General features: G+C 43.1%; 1 protein-coding gene across 4 annotated transcripts in view; it reads right to left on the bottom strand.

Moving 5' to 3' along the window:
* Positions 1-15,917, bottom strand: part of dennd10 (DENN domain containing 10) — an 87,123-nt gene extending 71,206 nt beyond the window's left edge. Inside the window, exons 1-2 of one of the 4 annotated variants that reach the window (XM_072239638.1) lie at positions 15,591-15,917; positions 13,099-13,295 (exon numbers count right to left, since the gene is read on the bottom strand). In XM_072239638.1, coding sequence (XP_072095739.1) covers positions 13,099-13,295; positions 15,591-15,630 — 237 coding nt within the window. In that variant the 5' untranslated portion in view covers positions 15,631-15,917. Of the gene's footprint in view, positions 1-2,156; positions 2,245-13,098; positions 13,296-15,590 lie in introns of those variants that run through there. The other 3 variants (XM_072239637.1, XM_072239640.1, XM_072239641.1) reach the window with 3 other exon arrangements.
* Between the last annotated feature and the right edge of the window lie 9,680 nt (positions 15,918-25,597).

The raw sequence follows: 25,597 nt of genomic DNA, 5'->3' as shown, positions 1-25,597 counted from the left end.
ACAGTATTCTTCCTCAAGTAAGGAGACCAGAACTGCATGCAGTACTCCACGTGCGGCCTCACCTGTACCCTGTACAGTTGCAGCATAACCTCCCTGCTCTTAAATTCAATCCCTCTCGCAATGAAGGCAAATATTCCTTTTGTCGTCTTGATAGCCTGCTGTACCTGCAAACCAACCTTTTGTGATTCATGCACAAGTACTCCCAAGTCTCTCTGAACAGCAGCACGCTGCAATTTTTGTACCACATAAATGATAACCCGCTCTTCCATTTTTCCTTCCAAAGTGGATGATCTCGGATTTACCAACATTGTACTCCATCTGCCTTACCCTTGCACACTCACTTACCTATTTATATCTCTCTGCAGACTCTCCATATCTTCTGCACAATTTGCTTTTCCACTCAATTTAGTATCATCAGCAAACTTAGATACACTACACACAGTCCCCTCTTCCAAATCATTAATGCATATCGTGAAAGGTTGCCAGTCCAGCACCGACCCCTGCCGCACACCACTCACCGCTGATTACCAACCAATTTAACACCCATGTATCTCAACTCTCTGCTTTCTATTAGTTAACCAATCAGCTATCCATGCTGATATATCACCCCCAATTCTATGCATCCTTATCTTATGGATAAGTCTTTTATGTGGCACCAGAAGACCACAGTCTGTGTGGATTGGTGAACACATATCCTCCTCGCTGCCAATCAACACTGGCGCACCTCGGGGGGGGGGCGGGTGTGCTTACCCACCTTTCTACTCTCTGTATACACATGACTGTGTGGCTAGGCATAGCTCAAATACCATCTACAAATTTGCTGACGATACAACCATTGTTGGTAGAATCTCAGGTGGTGATGAGAGAGCGTACAGGAGTGAGATATGCCAACTAGTGGAACGGTGTCGCAGCAACAACCTGACACTCAACGACAGTAAGATGAAAGAGCTGATTGTGGACTTCAGGAAGGGTAAGATGAAGGAGCACATACCAATCCTCATAGAGGGATCAGAAGTGGAGAGAGTGAGCAGCTTCAAGTTCCTCGGTGTCAAGATCTCTGAGGATCTAACCTGGTCGCAACATATCGATATAGTCATAAAGAAGGCAAGACAGCAGCTATACTTTATGAGGAGTTTGAAGAGATTTGGCATGTCAACAAATACACTCAAAAACTTCTATAGTTGTACTGTGGAGAGCATTCTGACAGGCTGCATCACTGTCTGGTATGGAGGGGCTACTCCACAAGACCGAAAGAAGCTGCAGAAGGTAGTAAATCTAGTCAGTTCCATCTTGGACACTAGCCTACAAAGTACCCAGGGCATCTTTAGGGAGCGGTGTCTCAGAAAGGCAGCGTTCATTATTAAGGACCTCCAGCACCCAGGGCATGCCCTTTTCTCACTGTTACCATCAGGTGGGAGATACAAAGGCCTGAAGGTACACACTCAGGAACAGCTTCTCCCCCTCTGCCATCTGATTCTTAAATGGACATTGAAGCTTTGGACACTACCTTCCTTTTTTTAATATACATTATTTCTGTTTTTGCACATTTTAAATCTATTCAATATACGTAATTGATTTACTTGTTTATTTATTATTATATATTTTTTTCTCTCTCTCTGCTTGATTATGTATTGCATTGAACTGCTGCTACTAAGTTAACAAATTTCACGTCACATGCTGGTGATAATAAACCTGATTCTGATCTTATTGAACACCTTCTGGAAATCCAAGTAAATAACGTCCATCTGTCCCCCTCTATCCACTGTACTTGTAATATCCTCAAAGAACTCCAGTAAGTTTGTCAAACAGGACCTGCCTTTGCTGAATCCATGCCGTGTCTGCCTGATGGATCCATTTCATTCCAGATGCCTCGTTACTTCTTCTTTAATGATAGCTTCAAGCATTTTCCCAACTGCTGATGTTAAACTACTTAGCATATAGTTACCTGCCTTTTCCCTACTTCTTTTTTTGAACACTAGTGTGACATTCACCGTTTTCCAGTCCGCCGGGAGCTGCCCAGCATCCAGAGAATTCTTGTAAATCATTATCAAAGCCCCTACTTTAACTTCTGCCATTTCTTTCAGTACCCTGGGATGCACTCCATCAGGACCAGGGGACTTGTCTATCTTCAGGCCCACAAGTTCGCTCAGCACTACCTCTTTAGTGATGGCTACTGTATCGAGGTCCTCCTCTCCCATCGTATCCATAACATCTCTTTCTGGCATGTTAGACGTGTCCTCCACCCTGAAGACCAACACAAAACAGTCATTCAAAGCCGCTGACATTTCATAGAACATAGAATAGTACAGCACAGTACAGGCCCTTCGGCCCACCATGTTCTGCCGACCCTCAAACCCTGCCTCCCATGTAACCCCCCACCTTAAATTCCTCCACATACCTGTCTAGTAATCTCTTAAATGTCACTAGTGTATCTGCCTCCACCACTGACTCAGGCAGTGCATTCCACGCACCAACCACTCTCTGAGTAAAAAACCTTCCTCTAATATCCCCCTTGAACTTCCAACCCCTTACCTTAAAGCCATATCCTCTTGTATTGAGCAGTGGTGCCCTGGGGAAGAGGTGCTGGCTATCCACTCTATCTATTCCTCTTATTATCTTGTACACCTCTATCATGTCTCCTCTCATCCTCCTTCTCTCCAAAGAGTAAAGCCCTAGCTCCCTTAATCTCTGATCATAATGCATACTCTCTAAACCAGGCAGCATCCTGGTAAATCTCCTCTGTACCCTTTCCAGTGCTTCCACATCCTTCCTATAGTGAGACGACCAGAACTGGACACAGTACTCCAAGTGTGGCCTAACCAAACTTTTATAGAGCTGCATCATTACCTCGCGACTCTTCAGCCTATCCCTCGACTTATGAAAGCTAACACCCCATAAGCTTTCATAACTATCCTATCTACCTGTGAGGCAACTTTCAGGGATCTGTGGACATGTACCCCCAGATTCCTCTGCTCCTCCACACTACCAAGTATCCTGCCATTTACTTTGTACTCTGCCTTGGAGTTTGCCCTTCCAAAGTGTACCACCTCAACTTCTCTGGGTTCAATTCCATCTGCCACTTCTCAGCCCACTTTGACGTCCTATCTACGTCTCTCTGCAAGCTTTGACAATCCTCTACACCATCTATAACACCACCAACCTTTGTGTCGTCTGCAAACTTGCCAACCCACCCTTCTACACCCACATCCAGGTCGTTAATAAAAATCACGAAAAGTAGAGGTCCCAAAACCGATCCTTGCGGGACACCACTAGTCACAACCCTCCAATCCGAATGTACTCCCTCCACCACCACCCTCTGCTTTCTGCAGGCAAGCCAATTCTGAATCCACCTGGCCAAACTCCACCTGGATCCCATGCCTTCTGAATTTCTGAATAAGCCTATTGTGTGGAACCTGGGCAAATGCCTTACTAAAATCCATGTAGATCACATCTACTGCAATACCCTCATCTATATGCCTGGTCACCTCCTCAAAGAACTCTATTAGGCTTGTTAGACACAATCTGCCCTTCACAAAGCCATGTTGACTGTCCCTGATCAGACCATGATTCTCTAAATGCCCATTGATCCCATCTCTAAGAATCTTTTCCAACAGCATTCCCACCACAGACGTAAGGCTCACGGGTCTATAATTACCCGGACAATCTCTACTACCTTTTTTGAACAAGGGGACAACATTCGCCTCCCTCCAATCCTCCAGTACCATTCCCGTGGACAACTTGGACAGAAAGATCCTAGCCAGAGGCTCAGCAATCTCTTCCCTTGCCTTGTGGAGCAGCCTGGGGAATATTCCGTCAGGCCCAAGGGACTTATCCGTCCTAATGTATTTTAACAATTCCAACACGTCCTCTCCCTTAATATCAACATGTTCCAGAACATCAACCTCACTCATGTTGTCCTCTCCGTCATCAAGTTCCCGCTCATTGGTGAATACCAAAGAGAAGTATTCATTGAGGACCTCGCTCACTTCCACAGCCTCTAGGCACATCTTCCCACCTTTATCTCTAATCCGTCCTACCTTTACTCCTTTCATTTTTTTGTTCTTCACATAACTGAAGAATCCCTTGGGATTTTCCTTTACCCTACTCGCCAAGGCCTTCTCATGCCCCCTTCTTACTCTTCTCAGCCCCTTCTTAAGCTCTTTTCTTGCTACCCTATATCCCTCAATAGACCCATCTGATCTTTGCTTCCTAAACCTCATGTATGCGGCCTTCTTCCACCTGACTAGATTTTCCACCTCACTTGTCACCCATGGTTCCTTCACCCTACCGTTCTTTATCTTCCTCATCAGGACAAATTTATCCTTAACATCCTGCAAGAGATCCCTAAACATCGACCGCATGTCCATAGTACATTTCCCTGCAAAAACATCATCCCAATTCACACTCGCAAGTTCTAGCCTTATAGCCTCATAATTTGCCCTTCCCCAATTAAAAATTTTCCTCTCCTCTCTGATTCTATTCTTTTCCATGATAAATGCTAAAGGCCAGGGAGCAGTGGTCACTGTCCCCCAGATGCTCATCCACTGAGAGATCTGTGACCTGACCCGGTTTGTTACCTAATACTAGATCTAGTATGGCATTCCCCCGGTCGACCTGTCAGCATACTGCGACAGGAATCCATCCTGGACACACTTAACAAACTCTGCCCCGTCCAAACCCTTGGAACTAATCAGGTTCCAATCAATATTAGGGAAGTTAAAGTCACCCATGATAACAACCCTGTTATTTTTGCACCTTTCCAAAATCTGCTCCTCGGTATCTCTGCTGCTACCAGAGGTCTTATAGAATACTCCCAATAGAGTAACTGCTCCCTTCTTGTTCCTGACTTCCACCCATACTGATTCAAAAGAGGATCCTGCTACATTAGTGGAGGAGAAGATGGCGGTGCAACGCAGCGCGCACGGCCTGTCCGCTGAATGATATCTGTAATCTGTCAGGTAGGGTACCGTGCACAATTCTGATTTCATGGAGACAGATGTTAAGAGTACGGAGGAATATCTGGAGAAACTTCTGAAATGCCCGCTTCGCTGCCGCTGCTACTGTGTGGTCCGGAATCTCCAGAGGAGAAGGCCCTGAATCCTCGGCTTTGCTTGTTTTGGCAGCTGGGGCGAGGTCGAAGGCGCTCAGCAGAGAATGGCGCTTAGGAGGCTGTATCGGAGGGGCTGGTCGGCGGCTCGAGGTTTTCGGATGGACGGACTCAGTGTCGGCTGTTGTCGCGTGCTTCCAATGCATAGGCAGTTGTTGGTGCCTGGAAGTTTATGGCAGGGAGTTTCTCCCTTTTGCCGCCTGCTATCGGGGACTCGGGAGTCGATCGGGACTTTGAGACCTTTTTTTTTTACTGTGCCCATGGTCTGCTCTTCATCAAATTATGGTATTGCTTTGCACTGCTGTAACTATATGTTATAATTATGTGGTTCTGTCAGTGTTAGTCTTTGGTTTGTCCTGTTTTTCTGTGATATCACTCTGGAGGAACATTGTATCATTTCTTAATGCATGCATGCATTTCTAAATGACAATAAACGAGGACTGAGTGTTCTCATAATCTAAAAAAAAATTACCCAGCCTTTCTGTAGCTGTAATAGTATCCCTGACCAGTAATGCCACCCCTCCTCCCCTTTCCCCCCTCTCTATCCCTTTTAAATCACTGAAATCCAGGAATATTGAGAATCCATACAACTCCCATTCAAGGTCTTTTTACCCTTGCAGTTCCTTAGCTCTATCCACAATGATTCAACACTTTCCAACCCTATGTAACCTCTTTCTAATGATTTGATTTCTTTTTTTTTTAAACCAACAAAACAAGGCCATCCCCTCTGCCTTCCTGCCTATCCTTTCGATACAGTGTGTATCCTTGGACATTAAGCTCCCAGCTATAATCTTCTTTCAGCCATGATTCAGTCATGCCTACCAATTTGCAACTGTGCTGCAAGTTCATCTACCTTATTCCGTATACTGCATACATTCAAATGTAACACCTTCAGTCCTGTATTCACCATTTTCAATTTTGTCCACATTTTACGTTGCAGCTCATCCTGTTGACTGCAATTTTGCCCTATCAACAGCCTCTCCTCACTATACATTCCCTTTTGTTTGTAAACCAGCTAACTCATCTTCAGCACTATCAACCACCTTTCCTATGATACTTGCATTGAAATATACACAGCTCAGGACACTAGTCACGCCATGTTCAACTTTTTGATTCTTAACTTTGTCTGAGGCCTTACCAACATCTGCCTGCACAACCTCTCCACTAACTGTTCTGGCACTCTGGTTCCTATCCCCCTGCAACTCTAGTTTAAACCCCACCGTGCAGCATTAACAAAACTTCCGTCTAGGATACTAGTCACCCTCCAGTTCAGGTGCAAACTGTCCCTTCTGTACAGGTCCCATCTTCCCTGGAAGAGAGCCCAATGATCCAAAAATCTGAAGTACCCCCTCCTACACTAACTCCTTAGCCATGTGTTAAACTGTATAGTCTTACTTCAGTGGTTGGTAAGTTGATGGAGAAGATCCTGAGAGGCAGTATTTATGAACACTTGGAGAGGCATAGTATGATTAGGAATAGTCAGCATGGCTTTGTCAAAGGCAGGTCGTGCCTTACGGGCCTGAATGAATTTTTTGAGGATGTGACTAAACATGTTGATGAAGGTAGAGCAGTAGATGTAGTGTATATGGATTTCAGCAAGGCATTTGATAAGGTACCCCATGTAAGGCTTATTGAGAAAGTAAGGAGGCATGGGATCCAAAGGGACATTGCTTTGTGGATACAGAATTGGCTGGCTCACAGAAGTCAGAGTGGTTGTAGACGGGTCATATTCTGCATGGAGGCTGGTGACCAGTGGTGTGCCTTAGGGATCTGTTCTGGGACCCCTTCTCTTGGTGATTTTTATAAATGACCTGGATGAGGAAGTTTGCTGATGACACAAAGGTTGGGGGTGTTGTGGATAGTGTGGAGAGCTGTCAGAGGTTACAATAGGACATCAATATGATGCAAAACTGGGCTGAGAAGTGGCAGATGGAGTTCAACCCAGATGTGTGAGGTGGTTCATTTTGGTAGGTCAAATACGATGGCAGAATATAGTATTAATGGTAAGACTCCTGGCAGTGTGGAGGATCAGATGGATCTTGGGGTCCGAGTCTGTGTGGTTAAGAAGCCATATGGTGTATTGGCCTTCATCGACCATGGGATTGAGCTCAAGAGCCGAAAGGTAATGTTGTAGCTATATAGGACCCCGGTCAGACTCCACTTGGAGTACTGTGCTCAGTTCTGGCACCTCACCACAGGAAGGGTGTGGAAACTATAGAAAGGGTGCAGAGGAAATTTACAAGGATGTTGCCTGGTTCGGGGAGCATGCCTTTTGAGAATAGGTTGAGTGAACTCGGCCTTTACTCCTTGGAGCGACGGAGGATGCGGGGTGATCTGATAGAGGTGATGAGAGGCATTGATCTTGTGGATAGTCAGAGGCTTTTTCCCAGGGCTGAAATGGCTAACACGAGAGGGCACAGTTTTAAGGTACTTGGAAGTAGGTACAGAGGAGATGTTGGGGTAGGTTTTTTTATGCAGAGAGTGATGAGTGTGTGGAATGGGCTGCCGGTGACGGTGGTGGAGGCAGATACAATAGGTTCTTTTAAAGGCTCCTGGATAGGTACATGGAGCTTCAAAAAGTTGAGAGCTATGGGTAACCCGAGGTAATTTCTGAAGTAAGTAGATGTTCGGCACAGCACTGTGGGCTGAAGAGCCTGTATGGTGCTGTAGGTTTCTATGCTTCTATAATCTTCTTACTTCTGGCCTCACTAACACATGGCACATCCTGATATCGCAACCCTGGAGGTCCTGCTCTTTAGCTTAGCAGCTATCTCTCTGAAATCCCTATGTAGAACCTCATCACTCTTTCTACGCATGTCATTGGTACCTACACAGACCACAACCTCTGCCTACTCACACTTGTTCCAAGATAACCTGGACCCTGGAACCTGGGAGGCAACATGCCATCCCAAAATTCCCACCCACAGAACCTCCTGTCCGTCCCTAATAAATACCCTATCACCATAGAGTGACTCTTCTCCACCCCCCCCGCCCCCCGAGTTGCAGAGCCATACTCAGTGCGAGAGACCCGACCACTGTGACTTTCCTCTGACAGGTCAACACCCCCAACAGTATCCAAAGTGCTATACCTGTTGTTGAGGGAGATGGCCACGGTGGTACCCAGCACTGGTTTCTTAACCCCTTTCCCTTTCCTGACTGTCACCCAGCCTTCTGTGACCTGCACCTTGGGTGTAACTACATCTCTGTATCTATTACCTCCTCAGGCTCCCAAATGAGTGGGGAATCTGTGGAATTCTCTGCCCAATGAAGCAGTGGAGGCTACCTCAGTGAATATACTTAAAATAAGATTGGATAGATTTTTGCATAATAGGGGAATTAAAGGTAATGGGAAAAGGCAGGTAGGTGGAAATGAGTCCATGGCCAGATAAGCCATGATCTTATTGAATGGTGGATCAGGCTCAACAGACCAGATGGCCCACTCCCACTCCTATTTCTTATGTAGTCGTCAGGGACACTGGAGGTCTCCCTGCCTTCCCACATCCTACAAGAGGAACATTCAACTATCCTGTCTGGATTCTCTACTGTCCTAGCTGAGCAAATATAAAGGGAAGAGGAAAAAAAAACTTAACCTTGAGCTTTTCTTTCCTTTGCTTTCTGACTGAAACCTCCTTTCACTGAAGCCTCAAAAGAGCTAAGTTCCCAAGATCACCATTCTGATTCTGTCCACTCAGGCACTGGCCGCTCTGACAATATTGCTGCGCATACCCTTGCCTTCCTTTAATTTGCTCTTGCTAATCAATTCCAAAACGTCAACTGGTTGATGGTCAAATCTCTTTTTCGCTGTAGTGATCTGCTTCTGGCTTTTCTACTTGGTCACTAGACCTGAGTGAAATACCCTCCTCTCAAAACTTCTAATGTCTGGATTGGTCACTGGTCAAAGCTTTTTTTCTGTATGTTTCGTGGCTTGGGAGTGAAAGCTAACGAAACAAGTGCCTCTGTATTTAAATTATTTATTACGTAATATTTACAACATCAAACACAGTCAATGAACTGAAAGGACCCACATTTGGGGTACATTAGAAATTTCCTAAGTTAGATGTGACATTTATGCTTTTGGTAAAATGTCTTTACTCAACTACTGACAGGAGGAATGTGAATATTTTCATCAATGAATTCTCTATTTATGATTTCTGGATTAAGGTGTTCAGTTCATGGTGAACACTTAACTAAAATTTTTTTTCTGTAATTCATTAACATTTGAATAGCAAACTTGGACCCACATATTGATGTCAACAGGAACTACAGTGCCCATTTTGCTTGCCCACATCCAATCTATCAGGATCTCCAGCTTCTATCTTACTCATACTCAATACCACTGAAATCCCCAGGCCACATGTTTGTCTTCTTTAAGCATCTTCCTTCATTCCCAAATTCTAACCATTGTTAGTTCCAACCATTTCAAAAACAGCATGGAGTTTATTTCCTTTATCTAACTCTGACATGGGTACCCATTTGATACTTCCTTAAAGTTCTTGAGAAAAGAGTTCTGGCATAGTGAATTCATCAGAAAGGCTCTTGACTCAAAATGCCTATGAATGATGCCTGATCTGCTGAGCTCCTCCAGCATTTTGTATGTTCCAGATTTTCAGAACCTGTAATTTCTTTGTGTTTCCATAGTGAATCCTGTGCCTGTATTCAGTTGGATAGCAAACATATTTTTACGTTATAGGTTAATAATTTGGGTAATGGAATTGATGGCTTTGTTACAAAGTTTGCAGACAATATGAAGATAGGTAGAGTGGCAGGTAGCTTTGAGGAAGTACAGAGGCTACAGAAGGACTTAGACAGATTAGGAGAATGGGCAAAGAAGTGGCAGATGGAACACAGTGACAGGAAGTGTATGGCTATGCCCTTTGGTAGAAGAAATGAAAGGGTTGACTATTTTCTAAATGGCGAGAAAATACCAAAAAAAATGAAATGCAAAGGGACTTACTTGGGAGTCCTTGTGCAGGATTCCCTGAAGGTTAATTTGCAGGTTGAGCCTGTGGTGAGGAAGGCAAATGCGATATCAGCATTCATTTCAAGAGGACTGTAATCTAAAAGCAAGGATGTCATGTTGAGATTTTATATACTAAGGCCTCACTAAGAGTAGCGTGAGCAGTTTTGGGTCCCCTATCTTAGAAAGGATATGCGGAAACTGGGGAAGGTTCAAAGGAGGTTGATGAAAATGATTCCAGGTTTGAATGGCTTGTCATATGAAGAGCGTTCACTGGCTCTGTGCCTGTACTCACTGGAATTCAGAAGAATGAGGGGTGACGTCATTGAAGCCTATCAAATGGTGAAAGGCCTTGATAGAGCAAATGTGGGGAGGATATTATCTATGGTGGGAGAGTCTAAGACCAGAGGACACAGTCTCAGAATAGAGGGTCGATCTTTTAGAATGGAGATGAGGTGGAATTTCTTTAGGCAGAGAGTGGTGAGTCTATGGAATTCTTTGCTACAGGCAGCTGTGGAGGTGAAGTCTTTATGTATACTTAAGGCAGAGGTTGACAGATTTTTGGCATGAAGGGATATGGAGAAGACAGGGGAACGTGGCTGAGAGGAAATATAAATCAGCCACAATGAAATGGCAGCACAGACTTGATGGGTCGAATGGCCTAATTCTCAGCTTATGTCTTATGGTTTTATATCCTAACAATCAAGATAATGAATCATGACGAAAATTGTTGTAGAAATGCTCCATCTTTCAGTTTAGCAATGTGGCCTTGAAAATCAGTTTAGTAAGTGCATGTGTACTATTGTGTCCACTATCAATTTAGTGTTTCCTTTTAAAAAATGTGCTACAAAACCAAAATGAAATGCATTTCCATATATGTAACCACACTTACAACATCCATATTCTCTCTTCCAACTTTATTTTCTGGCAAATAAAGAGGCAGGAATGATCCATTTTCAACTGCTGAAAATGGCCAATGTTTCAGTGTTATTAATTTGAGTTGAATTTTGTTTTCCAGCATGTTCACTTCAATCAACTTACTGAACTGCAATGATAGCACTGAGAAAGATTCTCTGCATGAAAAGAACACTTTTATAATTTACTGAACAGCAAGCACTGAGAAAACATCTCCTTCCCCCAACAACAACTTCTACACACATAATGCCTTCAGTGAGCCAAAGTGTCCTAAGGGACTTCAAACTAAACTTCATGTCACACTGCATAATTATTAATTAAAAATTAGGGCTGATTATCAAAGTTTGGTTGACAACTATAGTTTTAAGAAGCATTATAATGGAGAAATATTAGTTACGGAAAGTTTTAAAGAGGTATTCTAGAGCATAAGCCCTTAAGGCATGAACACCATTGATGACACAAATAAACGCAGGGATGAACAAAGGCCATAAATGAAAGTGGAATAAGGATTCATAAACAATTGTCAAATCATAGCAGTACCTAACAGACAGCCAAAGTTGTTAGCAAGTTATTTGACTACTGATGAATGAAAGGTTATGACTGCATTATCTGATTTCTGGTGTCTAGTAATTTCATTCTTCAACCAGGTTCTTAGACATGCACCTGTGCCATTTAGTTCAGCTTGCTCAATTCTCTGAATGCTCTGCCACAGAAACAGTTGAGGCCAGTTCATTGGCTATATTTAAGAGGGAGTTAGATATGGCCCTTGTGGCTAAAGGGATCAGCGGGTATGGAGAGAAGGCAGGTACAGGGTTCTGAGTTGGACGATCAGCCATGATCATACTGAATGGCATTGCAGGATCGAAGGGCCAAATGGCCTACTCCTGCACCTATTTTCTATGTCTCTATGAAATTGGTTTCTCATGCAGTTCAGAGTTCTGTCTGAAGATGATAACAAAAACGCCCTGAGGGTATTCAAATCACAAACAAGAAAAAATTGCAGATGCTGGAAATCCAAGCAGTAGTTCATAGGGCCCATATGTCCAAGGATAAGTTAGCTCGTTTTTATTGCGATATAAATCCTGTCTGTGACAGATGTAATTCTGAGGTAGCTTCCTTGACACACAAGTTCCGGTCTTGCCGTCTCTTGGAAAAATATTGGAAAGACATTTTTGATATTATTTCAGTAGTTTTGCGTATTGATTTACAACCTCATCCTATTACTGCAATTTTTGGATTACCAGTGATGGACTCTAATCATTTATCCCCTTCAGCTTGCCGTTTGATTGCATTTGTTACATTAATAGCCAGAAGATCCATTTTATTTAAATGGAAACATTCTAATCCCCCTACTACATTTCAGTGGTTTTCCCAAACTATAACGTTTAAAATTGGAAAAAATTAGGAGTGGTATTATCGATTCTTCGGCTAAATTTGAAGAAACTTGGAGGCCATTTATTCAACATTTTCATATGATGTAAGTTGACCTTTTCCGAATCCTTTTCATTAACTTTTTGTTTGTGTACAGAGGAGCGGAGTTAGTGACAAATAATGATTTTAACCGATGAAACATGGTAGCCCAGTTTTTGTTTTGTTTTGTTCTGTTTTTTGTTTAGTGTAGGGGGGCTTTTTTTTTGTATAAAACTTTGAATTTTTTCATGTTTAGTTATTAAGAGACTGGGAGGCTTAAATTACATACGTTACTCAGAGTCTGTGTCTGCATACATTTACCATTATCAATGTAATCCCGATCTCTTTCTATCATTATCATTGTTATGTTTATCAATTCGAAACTTAATTAAAAAATTGAGAAAAAGAAAAGGAAATCCAAGCAACACACACAAAATGTTGGAGGAACTCAGCAGGCCAGACAGCACGTGTGGAAAGGAATATAGACGACGCTTCCGGTTGGAAAGGAATACAGACGCCGTTTCGGGTTGAAGTCCTGAGGAAGGATCTTGGCCCGAAACATCGACTGTACTCCTTTCCATAGATGCTGCCTGGCCTGCTGAGTTCCTCCAGCATTTTGTGTGTGTTGCCCTGAGGGTAGATCAGTTGGCCCATGGAAAGGAGTTTTTTTTTGCATTATATTGAAACAAACTGGGGTAACATTACACACCTTTGCTAATGCAGTGGGATCCTGGACTTGTGTGGTTGTGATATAGTACCAGGTTTTTCGGAACTGGCCAAAGATGAAGGTATGAATGATGTCATTTTCACCAGTAAGGGAGCATTTCCTTAAAAGCAGCTCTCGAAGCTCTGCTGTAATGGTAGGGTAGCACCACACCCACAATGCATCGCCATTTGTGTCTTTTTCTAAGTAGAAATACAATATCTGTGAGATAATTGAAGAGCAATATTAAAGTTACAAATAACATTAAAAGGTTGATCGTCAGGAAATTAACCATGGAGCACGCAATTTGTCCTTTTTGGTCACGCTTTTAAAAATCAGGATTTTCCCAAGCCAAATAGTGATGACAATAGTTTCATATTATTAATTCAATTCACGACTGTGAAGAAGCACACAGCTTAACGTGTTACTCTACAGAAAATTAATCTCAATACATTGGGCATCAGGGTCAATATAATCTGAACACACACATACACATCCATGCTCAGGAATTTTCATTAGTCCAATCACAAAGGACTTCAATTATTGTCATTCTATTTCCAGTACAGAAAATGCTGGAAATACTCAGCAGGTCAGGCAGCGTCTGTGGAAAGTAAAACAACCGTTAACATTTTGGTAGAGGGACACAGTGCACGTCACAGATTCAGCAAGCTGAATTCAAGTCTGTGACCTCAAGTTCTGTTTCTACTGAGTCTGTACATTCTGTCGTTGACCATCTGGGCTTCCTTCAGGTGCTTTGAGTTCCTCGCACATTTCAAAGACATGGCAGTTGGTTGGTTAATTAATCATTGCAACTTACTTCTCATGCATAAGTGAATCTGGGGGCAGCTCATGGAATAATTGGGAGAATAGGATGGGATTACTGACAGACACTAAGTTAAGACAGGATTCTGTTCCTGAGAACTGTTGGTAACCTAAACTGTTCGTAAATCATAAGACAAGTAAAACTGTGTGGTGGAGGATCCCAGAAACAGTGGAGATGGGCTGCTCTCTCCAGACCTGCCACCTGCCAGCCGCACTGACTTATTGAGTGAGCAGCAGTGTCTCAGTGCTCCTAGTCCTGCTCAGTTCAGTCCAGCCCCTAATTGTGTGCAGTTTTGGTCTCCAAATTTGAGGAAGGACATTCTTGCTATTGAAGGAGTGCAGCGGAGGTTCACAAGGTTAATTCCCAGGATGGCGGGACTGTCATATGTTGAAAGATTGGAGCGACTGGGCTTGTATACACTGGAATTTAGAAGGATGAGAGGGAATCTGATTGAAACATATAAGATTATTAAGGGATTAGACACGCTAGAGGCAGAAAACATGTTCCCGATGTTGGGGGAGTTCAGAACCAGAGGCCACAGTTTAAGAATAAGGGGTAGGCCATTTAGAAGAGAGTTGAGGAAAAACTTTTTCACCCAGAGAGTTGTGGATCTGTGGAATGCTCTGCCTCAGAAGGCAGTGGAGGCCAATTCTCTGGATGCTTTCAAGAAAGAGTTAGATAGAGCTCTTAAAGATAGTGGAATCAAGGGATATGGGAGAAGGCAGGAACGGGGTACTGATTGTGGATGATCAGCCATGATCACAATGAATGGCGGCGCTGGCTCGAAGGGCCAAATGGCCTACTCCTGCACCTATTTATTGTCTAATTATTGGGGATTGGGATGTGGGTTAGTAGAGAAGCTATACAGAAATGCCCTGTTCCCACCCGGTACAAGATGCCTGAGCCTACGTATCCATCCAGCCAGTCTCCCAAGTGCTCTGTTGTGTGTTTGAAACCTGTATTGTAGGGTTAGTGTAAAAGGGATTTTGTTTTTTAAAAGGCATGGTTCCCTACTGCAGAACTTCAACCTGGAAAGAATTCAGCATCTGCAGTAAAGTTTCACATTTATATTCCCTGATCTTATACTGATTTGAATACAGTAACTGATTTTGGAGTTGAGGGGAGATGGGGTCAGAGACTTTAGTTATACATCCTACCCTCTGAGTGCTCGGAGGGCCAATCATACAATCTTTTACACCTCATACAGAGGTGGGAAGAAAGAATGAACAAGTGTCCTATGAAAATATCACGTTATAGCAACTTGACAAGCGAATCTAATCAGGGAGCCTTAATATTTCTTTGCCACACAACCGACTCATGCAACCGCCGGGCTCGGAGGCCTACAGTCCTCAGCATAACGTACTTCACGGGGCCGAGTAAAAATTATGTAAATTCCAAGGCCAAGATATTTATACGTGCATTATGTCAGCAGCATTTCTGTGGAAATAAAACGCTTTCCGATTACATTTGAATCCAACCATGGTTAGTAGCACTGGAATTACCTTGCACTGACCTGGAAGTGAATGTGAAGGGTTCGTTTGTGACTAATCATGACAAATCCTATAACGGAGAGAAAGCAGCTGAGGTAGGCCGAACAAATACAAGTGCTGCACCAGCCGTCAGCAGAATCTAAAGAACGGGGAATGGTCTGTGCAATAAATTGAAGGATTCTTACCGACAAGGCCCACACTCAGCATCAGGCACGTTCCAGCCATCGTCCGTGCCGTAGCAAGCGCAGTTTCTCCCGAGAGCGAGTCAACGAGTCCACTCACTGTGACTAGGAAAAAGTACAGCAACTGGCTGTAGGAACCGCCGTGTTGTCACTTCAGATAATATAACTGGCAGTATTCCAACCAAACATGACAACAGAATCGTTGTTAACTTTGATCATTGTTACCACTACTGTCACCTGAGGTAGAGCTTTCTGCATCTGTTACTTCTCCAGCTGTAGTTCAGAAGAAGGAACTTGTTGCTGAGACGGCAGTGAATATTTCCGCATTGTGATCTTTCAGGACCTCTCGTGTCTCCGGGCTGAACAGGCGTGTTCAGGGATAGCACGGTGGAGATATCCCAGGGATAAAAATAATTCATTTCTCAGTCTGGTTCTTTTATTTTGCAACGACAGAACCAATGATGATATTAGAAAACAAACATACTAACGTCCCACTAGACACGAAAAAAGGCGGGTAACCTAGTTTAGGTCCTAGAGGATAAAGGTGACCTTTTGCTGCTGTATGTTTTGACATTGTAACAAAAGTGTCCCTTAGTCCTCGCAATCTAAACAAATTCCAACGAAAAAAATCCCTTAAATTATCAACATAGTAACTTGTAACTTTTTGGAGGGTCCTTCTTAAAATTTTGGAATGAAAAAATAAGCAAAGCTGAGGACTTTTTAAATTCTTTAAGTACTTTGTTTCCTGATGATGTGAACTTTGCTTTTACAGATGTTTCAAAGATCGTAAAAGATTTGAATTCAACACGTCCATACTTTCGCCTTGTAAATTAGTTGGTCATAGATGATTGGCCAAAGGCTATGCATTATATGGTCTCTTGTGTGTCACATACTCTATATCTTACGTCTTAATCTTAATATTCTGAGTTGTGTGTGCAATTTTTGAAAACTATATTTACATATTTTTGGATATTAATATCAGGGGATGTAAATCTGGGTGCAGGCAAAAATATATAGCACCTTTACATTGTACGAATCATATTAAGTCTGTAAGTTATAGGAGCAGAATTAGGCCATTTTGCCCCGTCGCGTCTGCTCCACCATTTCATCATGGCTGATCCAATTTTCCTCTCAGCCCCAATCTTTTGCTATCACCCCATATCCCTACATGCCCTGACCAAAAATTTGGCCTCCACAGCTGTCTGTGCCAAAGAATTCCACAGATTCAACCATCTCTGGCTAAAGAAATTACCCCTCATCTCCGTTCTAAAAGAACGCCCCTCTGTTCTGACGCTGTGTCCTCTGGTCTTAGACTCTCCACATCCACTCTACCAAGGCCTTTCACTATTTGATAGGTTTCAATGAGGTCATCCCTTATTCTTCCGAATTCTAGTGAATACAGGCCCAGAGACATCAAATGCAATCATTTTTGTGAACCTCCTTTGAACCCTCTCCAGTTTCAGTATACCCTTTCAAAGATAAGGGGCCCAAACCTGCTCACAATACTCAAAGTGAGGCCTCATCAATGCTTTATAGAGCCTCAACATTATATCCTTGCAGTTATATTCTAGTTCTCTTGAAATGAATGCTAACATTGCATTTGCCTTGTGCACCCAACTCAACCTGTAAATTAACCATTAGGGAATCCTGCACAAGGACTCCAAAGTCCCTTCGCACCTCAGTTTTTTGATATTTTCTCTCCATTTAGAAAGTAGTCTACCCTTTCATTTCTTCTACCAAAGTGCATGACCATACACTTCCCGACACTGTAATCCATCTGTCATTTCTTTGCCCATTCTCCCAATCATTCTAAATCCTTCTGTAGCCTCTCTATTTCCTCAAAACTACCTGTCCCTCCACCTACCTTTATATCATCTGCAAACTTCACAACAAAGCCATCAATTCCATCATCCAAACCACTGACACACGATGTAAAAAGAATCAGTCCCATCACAGACCCCTGTGGAACACCACTAGTCACCGGCAGCCTGCCAGAAAAGGCTCCCTTTATTCCATAAGCCCATAAGATATAGGAGCAGAGGTAGGCCATTCAGCCCATCGAGTCTGCTCCACCATTCAATCATGGGCTGATCCAATTCTTCCAGTCATCCCCACTCCCCTGCCTTCTCCCCCTACCCTTTGATGCCCTGGCTAATCAAGAACCTATCTATCTCTGCCTTAAATACACTCAATGACTTGGCCTCCACAGCCGCTCGTGGCAACAAGTTCCACAGATTTACCACCCTCTGACTAAAGTAATTTCTCCACATCTCTGTTCTAAATGGGCGTCCTTCAATCCTGAAGTCGTGCCCTCTTGTCCTAGACTTCCCTACCATAGGAAATAACTTTCCCATATCTAATCTGTTCAGGCATTTTAACATTCAGAATGTTTCTATGAGATCACCCCTCATTCTCATGAACTCCAGGGAATACAGCCCAAGAGCTGCCAGACGTTCCTCATACAGTAACCCTTTCATTCCTGGGATCATTCTCGTGAATCTTCTCTGAACCCTCTCCAATGTCAGTATATCCTTTCTAAAATAAGGAGCCCAAAACTGCACACGATACTCCAAGTGTGGTCTCACGAGTGCCTTATAGAGCCTCAACATCACGTCCCTGCTCTTGTATTCTAAACCTTTAGAAATGAATGCCAACACTGCATTCGCCTTCTTCATCACCGACTCAACTGGGAGGTTAACCGTTAGGGTATCTTGCACAAGGACTCCCAAGTCCCTTTGCATCTCTGCATTTTGAATTCTCTCTCCATCTAAATAATAGTCTGCCCATTTATTTCTTCCACCAACGTGCATGATCATACACTTTCCAACATTGTATTTCATTTGCCACTTTTTTGCCCATTCCCCTAAACTATCTAAGTCTCTCTGCAGGCTCTCTGTTTCTTCAACACTACCTGCTCCGCCAACTATCTTTGTATCATTGGCAAATTCAACCACAAATCCATTAATCCCATAGTCCAAATCATTGACATATGTCGTAAAAAACAGTGGTCCCAACACCGACCCCTGTGGAACTCCACTGGTAACCGGGAGCCAGCCAGAATAGGATTCCTTTATTCCCACTGTCTGTTTTCTGTTGATCAGCCAATGCTCCACCAATGCTAGTAACTCCCCTGTAATTCCATGGGCTGTTATCTTGCTAAGCAGCCTCATGTGCGGCACCTTGTCAAAGACCTTCTGAAAATCCAAGCACATCTATTGCATCTCTTTTGTCTACCCTGCTTGTAATTTCCTCAAAAAATTGCAGTAGGTTAGTCAGGCAGGATTTTACTTTCATGCTGGCTTTGGACTATCTTGTCATGTGCCTCCAGGTATTCTGTAATCTCATCCCTAACAATCGATTTCAACAACTTCCCAACCACTGATGTCAGGCTAACAGGTCTATAGTTTCCTTTCTGCTGCCTCCCACCCTTCTTAAATAGCGGAGTAACATTTGCAATTTTCCAGTCATCCGGTAGAATGCCAGAATCTATTGGTTCTTGAAAGATCATCAATAATGCCTCCGCAATCTCTCCAGCTACTTCCTTCAGTACCTGAGGCTGCACTCCATCAGGTCCAGGAGATTTATCCACCCTCAGACCATTAATTTTCCTGAGCACCTTCTCAGTCGTAATTTTCACTGCACAAATTTCACTTCCCTGACACTCTTGAATGTCTAGTATACTGCAGATCTCGTCACGCTCTTTGCTTCCTGCCAATCAGCCACTCCCTTATCTATGCAAACATAAGGAAATCTGCAGAGGCTGGAATTTCAAGCAACACACATAAAAGTTGCTGGTGAACACAGCAGGCCAGGCAGCATCTCTAGGAAGAGGTACAGTCGACATTTCGGGCCGAGACCCTTCATCAGGACTAACTGAAAGAAGAGCTAGTAAGAGATTTGAAAGTGGGAGGGGGAGGGGGAGATCCAAAATGATAGGAGAAGACAGGAGGGGGAGGGATGGAGCCAAGAGCTGGACAGTTGATTGGCAAAAGGGATAAGTTAGGATAATGGGACGGGAGGCCTTGGGAGAAAGAAAGGGGGAGGGGGGAAGCCCAGAGGATGGGCAAGGAGTATAGTGAGAGGGACAGAGGGAGAAAAAGGAGAGAGAGAAAAAGAATGTATATATAAGAGCATTATAAAGAATATAATGCTCTTTTGGCATGCATTTTCTATCTCCCATTGTGTAATTTGTAAGCCACATGCTTACTACTGTTTGGGGCTCTGTATACAACTCTCATCAGGGTGTTTTTACCTTTGCTGTTCCTTAGATCTATCCACAACACTTCCCAATCCTGTGTCATCTCCTTCTAATGATTTGATTTCATTTTTACCAACAGTGCAACAGCAGCCCTTCTGCCTTCCTGCCTGTCCTTTCAATAAAATGTGATTCCTTAGACATTACACTCTCAGCTATAATCTTTCAGCCATGATTCAGTGATGTCTCTGACATCATACCTGCCAATCGGCATCTGTCCTGCAAGTTTATTTACCTTGTTACGTATCCACGTGCATTCAGATACTACTCCTTCAGTCCTGTGTTCACCCCTTTTGATTTTGTCACATCAGTGCTCAACCTTTTGATTCCTAATTTTGTCTGAGGTCTTACCAACATCTGCCTCCACAATCTGTCCACTAACTGTTTCAGCACTCTGGTTCCCATTCTGTTCTGCCCCGCGCCCCCCCCCCCAGCAATTCTAATTTAAACTCCTCCACACAGTATAATTTTTATTAAATGAAAGTGTCATTATTCCTTATAAAGCTTATTACACCTGTTTAAGCATCAGTCATTAAAAGTGCAATTAAAATTTTTACTATAGTCATAGTCATACTTTATTGATCCCGTGGGAAATTGGTTTTCGTTACAGTTGCACCATAAACAATAAATAGTAATAAAACCATAAATAGTTAAATAGTAATATGTAAATTATGCCAGTAAATTATGAAATAAGTCCAGGATGAGCCTATTGGCTCAGGGTGTCTGACCCTCCAAGGGAGGAGTTGTAAAGTTTGATGGCCACAGGCAGGAATGACTTCCTATGACGCTCTGTGTTGCATCTCGGTGGAATGAGTCTCTGGCTGAATGTACTCCTGTGCCACCCAGTACATTATGTAGTGGATGGGAGACATTGTCCAAGATGGCATGCAACTTGGACAGCATCCTCTTTTCAGACACCACCGTCAGAGAGTCCAGTTTCATCCCCACATATATCAAATCATATCAAATTGAATGAGATAAATTAAGGAGAAGTACAACTAAAAGAACGTTCGAAGAATTATCCTGTTGGAAGTGAAGTCAGAAGCATTGTATAAGAATTTCTGAATTGTAGGAGCAAAATGGCTGAAGTTGCAGGCAATGTTGGAAGTAAATAATTATATATTTTGAAGTATATATTACATACATATTTATATACATATTGAAATACATTCCAGACATCAGATATCACTATAATTTTGAATATTAGCTATGTTGAAATAAAGAAAGCACAGTGCCCAACTTGCACACCCAGATAACGAGATCAGAATAAATTGCTTCTGTAATATTGATTGCATGACAAACACGAGTCTGACCCTCAAAACTGGTGTCACGGCACTTTCACATTCTCTTGCAGCAACAAAAAAAGTGTTGTTCAACATATCATTCAAAAGAGAGAGAGTATAGGATAAAGAGTACTTGAGAAGTTTTAGGCACTATGGCTGTAATTATGTGCCTAAAGTACACAGTACTGTACAAACCACTTGTCTCTTTCAAAGCAAGAGACTGTTTTGGTTAGAATCAGAATCAGGTTCATTATCATTAACATATGTCATGAAATTTGTTTTGATCCGTGCAAGACATATACATTATATAAGCATTATATACAAATCATTATGTACATTAGATCAGTGCAAAGTGTACATTATATAAGCATATACAAAAATTCAAAAATTAATAGTGCAAAAATGAATAGTGAAGTAGTGTTCATGAAACATCCAGAAAACTGATGGCAGAGGGGAAGAAGCTTGATCCTAAAACATAGACGATTGGTGTTCAGGCTCCTGTATCTCCTCCTTGATGGCATTAACAAGAAAGGGGCATGAATTGGATGGTGAGGGTCCTTAATAATGCATGCCACCTTAATGAGGCACCACTGCCTGAAGATGTCCTCCACAGACCCCTTTTCTGAAGTCAGTGACCAGCTCTTTTGTTTTGCTGGCATTGAGGTTGTTGTCATAGACCATAAGACATGGGGGCAGAATTAGGCCATCCGGCCCATCGAGTCTGCTTCGCCATTCAATCATGGCTAATCCTTCTTTTCTATCTCCTCCTCAACCCCAGTTCCTACTTGTTTCTTCAACACTACCTGCCCTTCCATTCATCTTTGTATTACCTGCAAACTTGGCAACAAAGCAATCTATTCCATCATCTAAATCATTTATAAACAGCATAAAAAGAACTGGTCCCAACACTGAACCCTGTGGAACACCACTAGTCACTGGCAGTCAACCAGAAAAGGATTCTTTTATTCCCACTAACTGCCTCCGACCAATGAGCCAATGCTCTAACCATGTTAGTAACTTTCCTGTAATACCATGGGCTCTTAACTTGGTAAGCAGACTCAAGTGTGGCACCTTGTCAAAGGTCTTCTGAAAATCCAAATATACAACATCCACTGCATCCCCTTATCTATCCTATTTGTAATCTCCTCAAACAATTCCAACAGGTTCATCAGGCAGGATTTTCCCTGAAGGAAATCATATTGTGATCACTGGTTCCTAAGGGGTCTTTTACCTTAAGCTCCCTAATCACCTCTGCTTCATCACATAACACCCAATCCAGTATGGCTGATCCTCTAATAAACTCAACGACAAACTGCTCTAAAAAGCCATCTCTTAGGCATTCAACAAACTCACTCTCTTGAGACCCACTACCAACCTGATGTTCCCAATTGACCTTAAAATCTCCCATGACTACAATAACATTGCCCTTTTGACTTGCCTTTTCTATTGCCTGTTGTAACATCCCAGCCACTGTTGGGAGGCCTGTATAAAACTGCCATCAATGTCCTTTTACCCTTGTAGTTTCTTAACTCAACCCACAAGGATTCAACATCTTCTGATCCTATGTCACATCTTTCTACTGATTTGATGCCATTCTTTGCCAGTAGAGACACACCACCCCCTCTGCTTGCCTTCCTATCCCTCCAATATAACGTGTAACCTTGGATATTCAGCTCCGAATTACAACCATCCTTCAGCCACGATTCAACGATGTCCTCAATCTGTGAAATTGCAACAAGATCATCCACTTTATTTCTTATACTACATGCATTTAGATACAACACCTTGAGTACCATATTCGCTATCCTTTCTGACTCTGCATCCCTAATGTTTTGATACTCAGCCTGTTGGCTGCAACAAAGTCCTATCACCTGTCTGCCCTTCTTGACAATCTGACTGCATGCTATCTTTACTTTTTTAACATTCTTCCTATCCTGAGTTGAATTCAATGCCAAGTTAGTTTAAACCCTCCACAATAGCTCTAACAAGCCTGCCTGCAAGAATATTGATCCCCTCGGGTTCAGGTACAACCTGTCGCTTTTAAACAGGTCATAACTCCCCCAGAGGAGATCCCAATTATCCAAGAATCTGAAGCCCTGTCTTCTGCACCAGTTTCTCAGCCAATATTTTTCCAATATTCTCAGCTGATTTTCCAATATCCCTTTTGCCAATCACCTGTCCAACTCTTGGCTCCATCCCTCCCCCTCCTGTCTTCTCCTGTCATTTTGGATCTTCCCCTCCCCCTCCCACTTTCAAATCTCTTACTAGCTCTTCTTTCAGCTAGTCCTGACGAAGGCTCTTGACCCGAAACATCGACTGTACCTCTTCCTAGAGATGCTGCCTGGCCTGCTGCGTTCACCAGTAACTTTGATGTGTGTTGCTTGAATTTCCAGCATCTGCAGAATTCCTCATGTTTCTGCTAAGTCATCCTGTTTCTACCTTCACTGGCGCATGGCACAGGTAGCAATCCAGAAACTACTACCTGGGATGTCCTGCTTCTCAGCTTTCTACCCAGCTCTCTAAATTCTCCTTTCAGGGCCTCTTTGCTTTTCCTTCCTATGTCATTGGTACCAATATGTACCAAGACATCTGGATGCTCTCCCTCCCTCTCCAAAATGTTGTGGATGCGATCTGAGATATGTTTGACCCTGGCAAATGGGAGGCAACATACCATCCGGGTGTCCTGTTCAAATTCACAGAATCTCCTGTCTGTTCCTCTCACTATCGAGTCCCCTATCACTATGACTCCCTTCTTCTCTCTCTTTCCCTTCTGCACCATGGACCCATGGTCAGTGCTTGATACAGTGTTGCTAAGCTCTCTATCATACCAAATCTCAAAATCCAAACAAAGTTTGGAGTGTCTTCTTCTTGACTGCATCAATGTACAGATCCTCACAAATAGTACCACTCACCCTTTGCTGCTAATAAAATTATCCACCTTGCACAGTTCTGGTGCATGAATATATAATACCATAAGACACAGGAATAGAATTAGACCATTTGGCCCATCGAGTCTGCTCTGTCATTCAGTCATTTTTCCCCCTCCCAGCATGGTTCGGGAGGGTTTAAACTAATATGCAAGGGGGAATGGGACCCAGAGCGATAGAGCAGTGAAAGAAGTGCATGGAGTAAAGCCAGATCTAACATATAGAAAGGCTTTGAGGAAAGAGAAGCAGAATAAAGGGTGTAAAGGTAGTAAGGTAGAAGGGCTAAGGTGTGTGTACTTCAATGCAAGAAGCATCAGGAACAAAGGTGATGAACTGAGAGCTTGGATACATACCTGGAATTATGATGTAGTGGCCATTACAGAGACTTGGCTGGCACCAGGACGGGAATGGATTCTCAATATTCCTGGATTTCAGTGCTTTAAAAGGGATAGAGAGGGCGGAAAAGGGGAGGAGGGGTGGCATTACTGGTCAGGGATACTATTACAGCTACAGAAAGGGTGGGTAATGTGGCAGGATCTTCTTTTGAGTCAGTATGGGTGGAAGTCAGGAACAGGAAGGGAGCAGTTACTCTATTGGGGTATTCTATAGGCCCCCTGGTAGCAGCAGAGATACAGAGGAGCAGATATGGGAGGCAGAATTTGGAAAGGTGCAAAAATAACAGGGTTGTTATCATGGGTGCCTTTAACTTCCCTAATATTGATTGGCACCTGATTAGTTCCAGGGGTTTGGACGGGGCAGAGTTTGTTCAGTATGTCCAGGATGGTTTCCTGTCACAGTATATTGACAGGCCGACTAGGGGGAATGCCATACTAGATATAGTATTAGGTAATGAACCGGGTCAGGTCACAGATCTCTCAGTGGGTGAGCATCTGGGGGACAGTGACCACCGCTCGCTGGCCTTTAGCATTATCCTGGAAAAGGACAGAATCAGAGAGGACAGGAAAATTTTTAAGTGGGGAAGGGCAAATTATGAGGCTATAAGGCTAGAACTTGCGGGTGTGAATTGGGATGATACTTTTGCAAGGAAATGTACTATGGACATGTGGTCGATGTTTAGGGATCTCTTGCAGAATGTTAGGGATAAATTTGTCCCGGTGAGGAAGATAAAGAACGGTAGGGTGAAGGAACCATGGGTGACAAGTGAGGTGGAAAATCTAGTCAGGTGGAAGAAGGCAGCATACATGAGGTTTAGGAAGCAAGGATCAGATGGGTCTATTGAGGAATATAGGGTAGCAAGAAAAGAGCTTAAGAAGGGGCTGAGAAGAGCAAGAAGGGGGCATGAGAAGGCCTTGGCAAGTAGGGTAAAGAAAAACCCCAAGGCATTCTTCAATTATGTGAAGAACAAAAGGATGACAGGAGTGAAGGTAGGACCGATTAGAGATAAAGGTGGGAAGATGTGCCTGGAGGCTGTGGAAGTGAGCGAGGTCCTCTTTGGTATTCACCAATGAGAGGGAACTTGATGACAATGAGGACAATATGAATGAGGTTGATGTTCTGGAGCATGTTGCTATTAAGGGAGAGGAG

Source organism: Mobula birostris, chromosome 21 (genome assembly GCF_030028105.1).
Source record: "Mobula birostris isolate sMobBir1 chromosome 21, sMobBir1.hap1, whole genome shotgun sequence".
Lineage (NCBI taxonomy): Eukaryota > Metazoa > Chordata > Chondrichthyes > Myliobatiformes > Myliobatidae > Mobula > Mobula birostris.
Note: the sequence above shows the minus strand (reverse complement) of the source record. Positions and strands in the feature narration are given on the sequence as shown.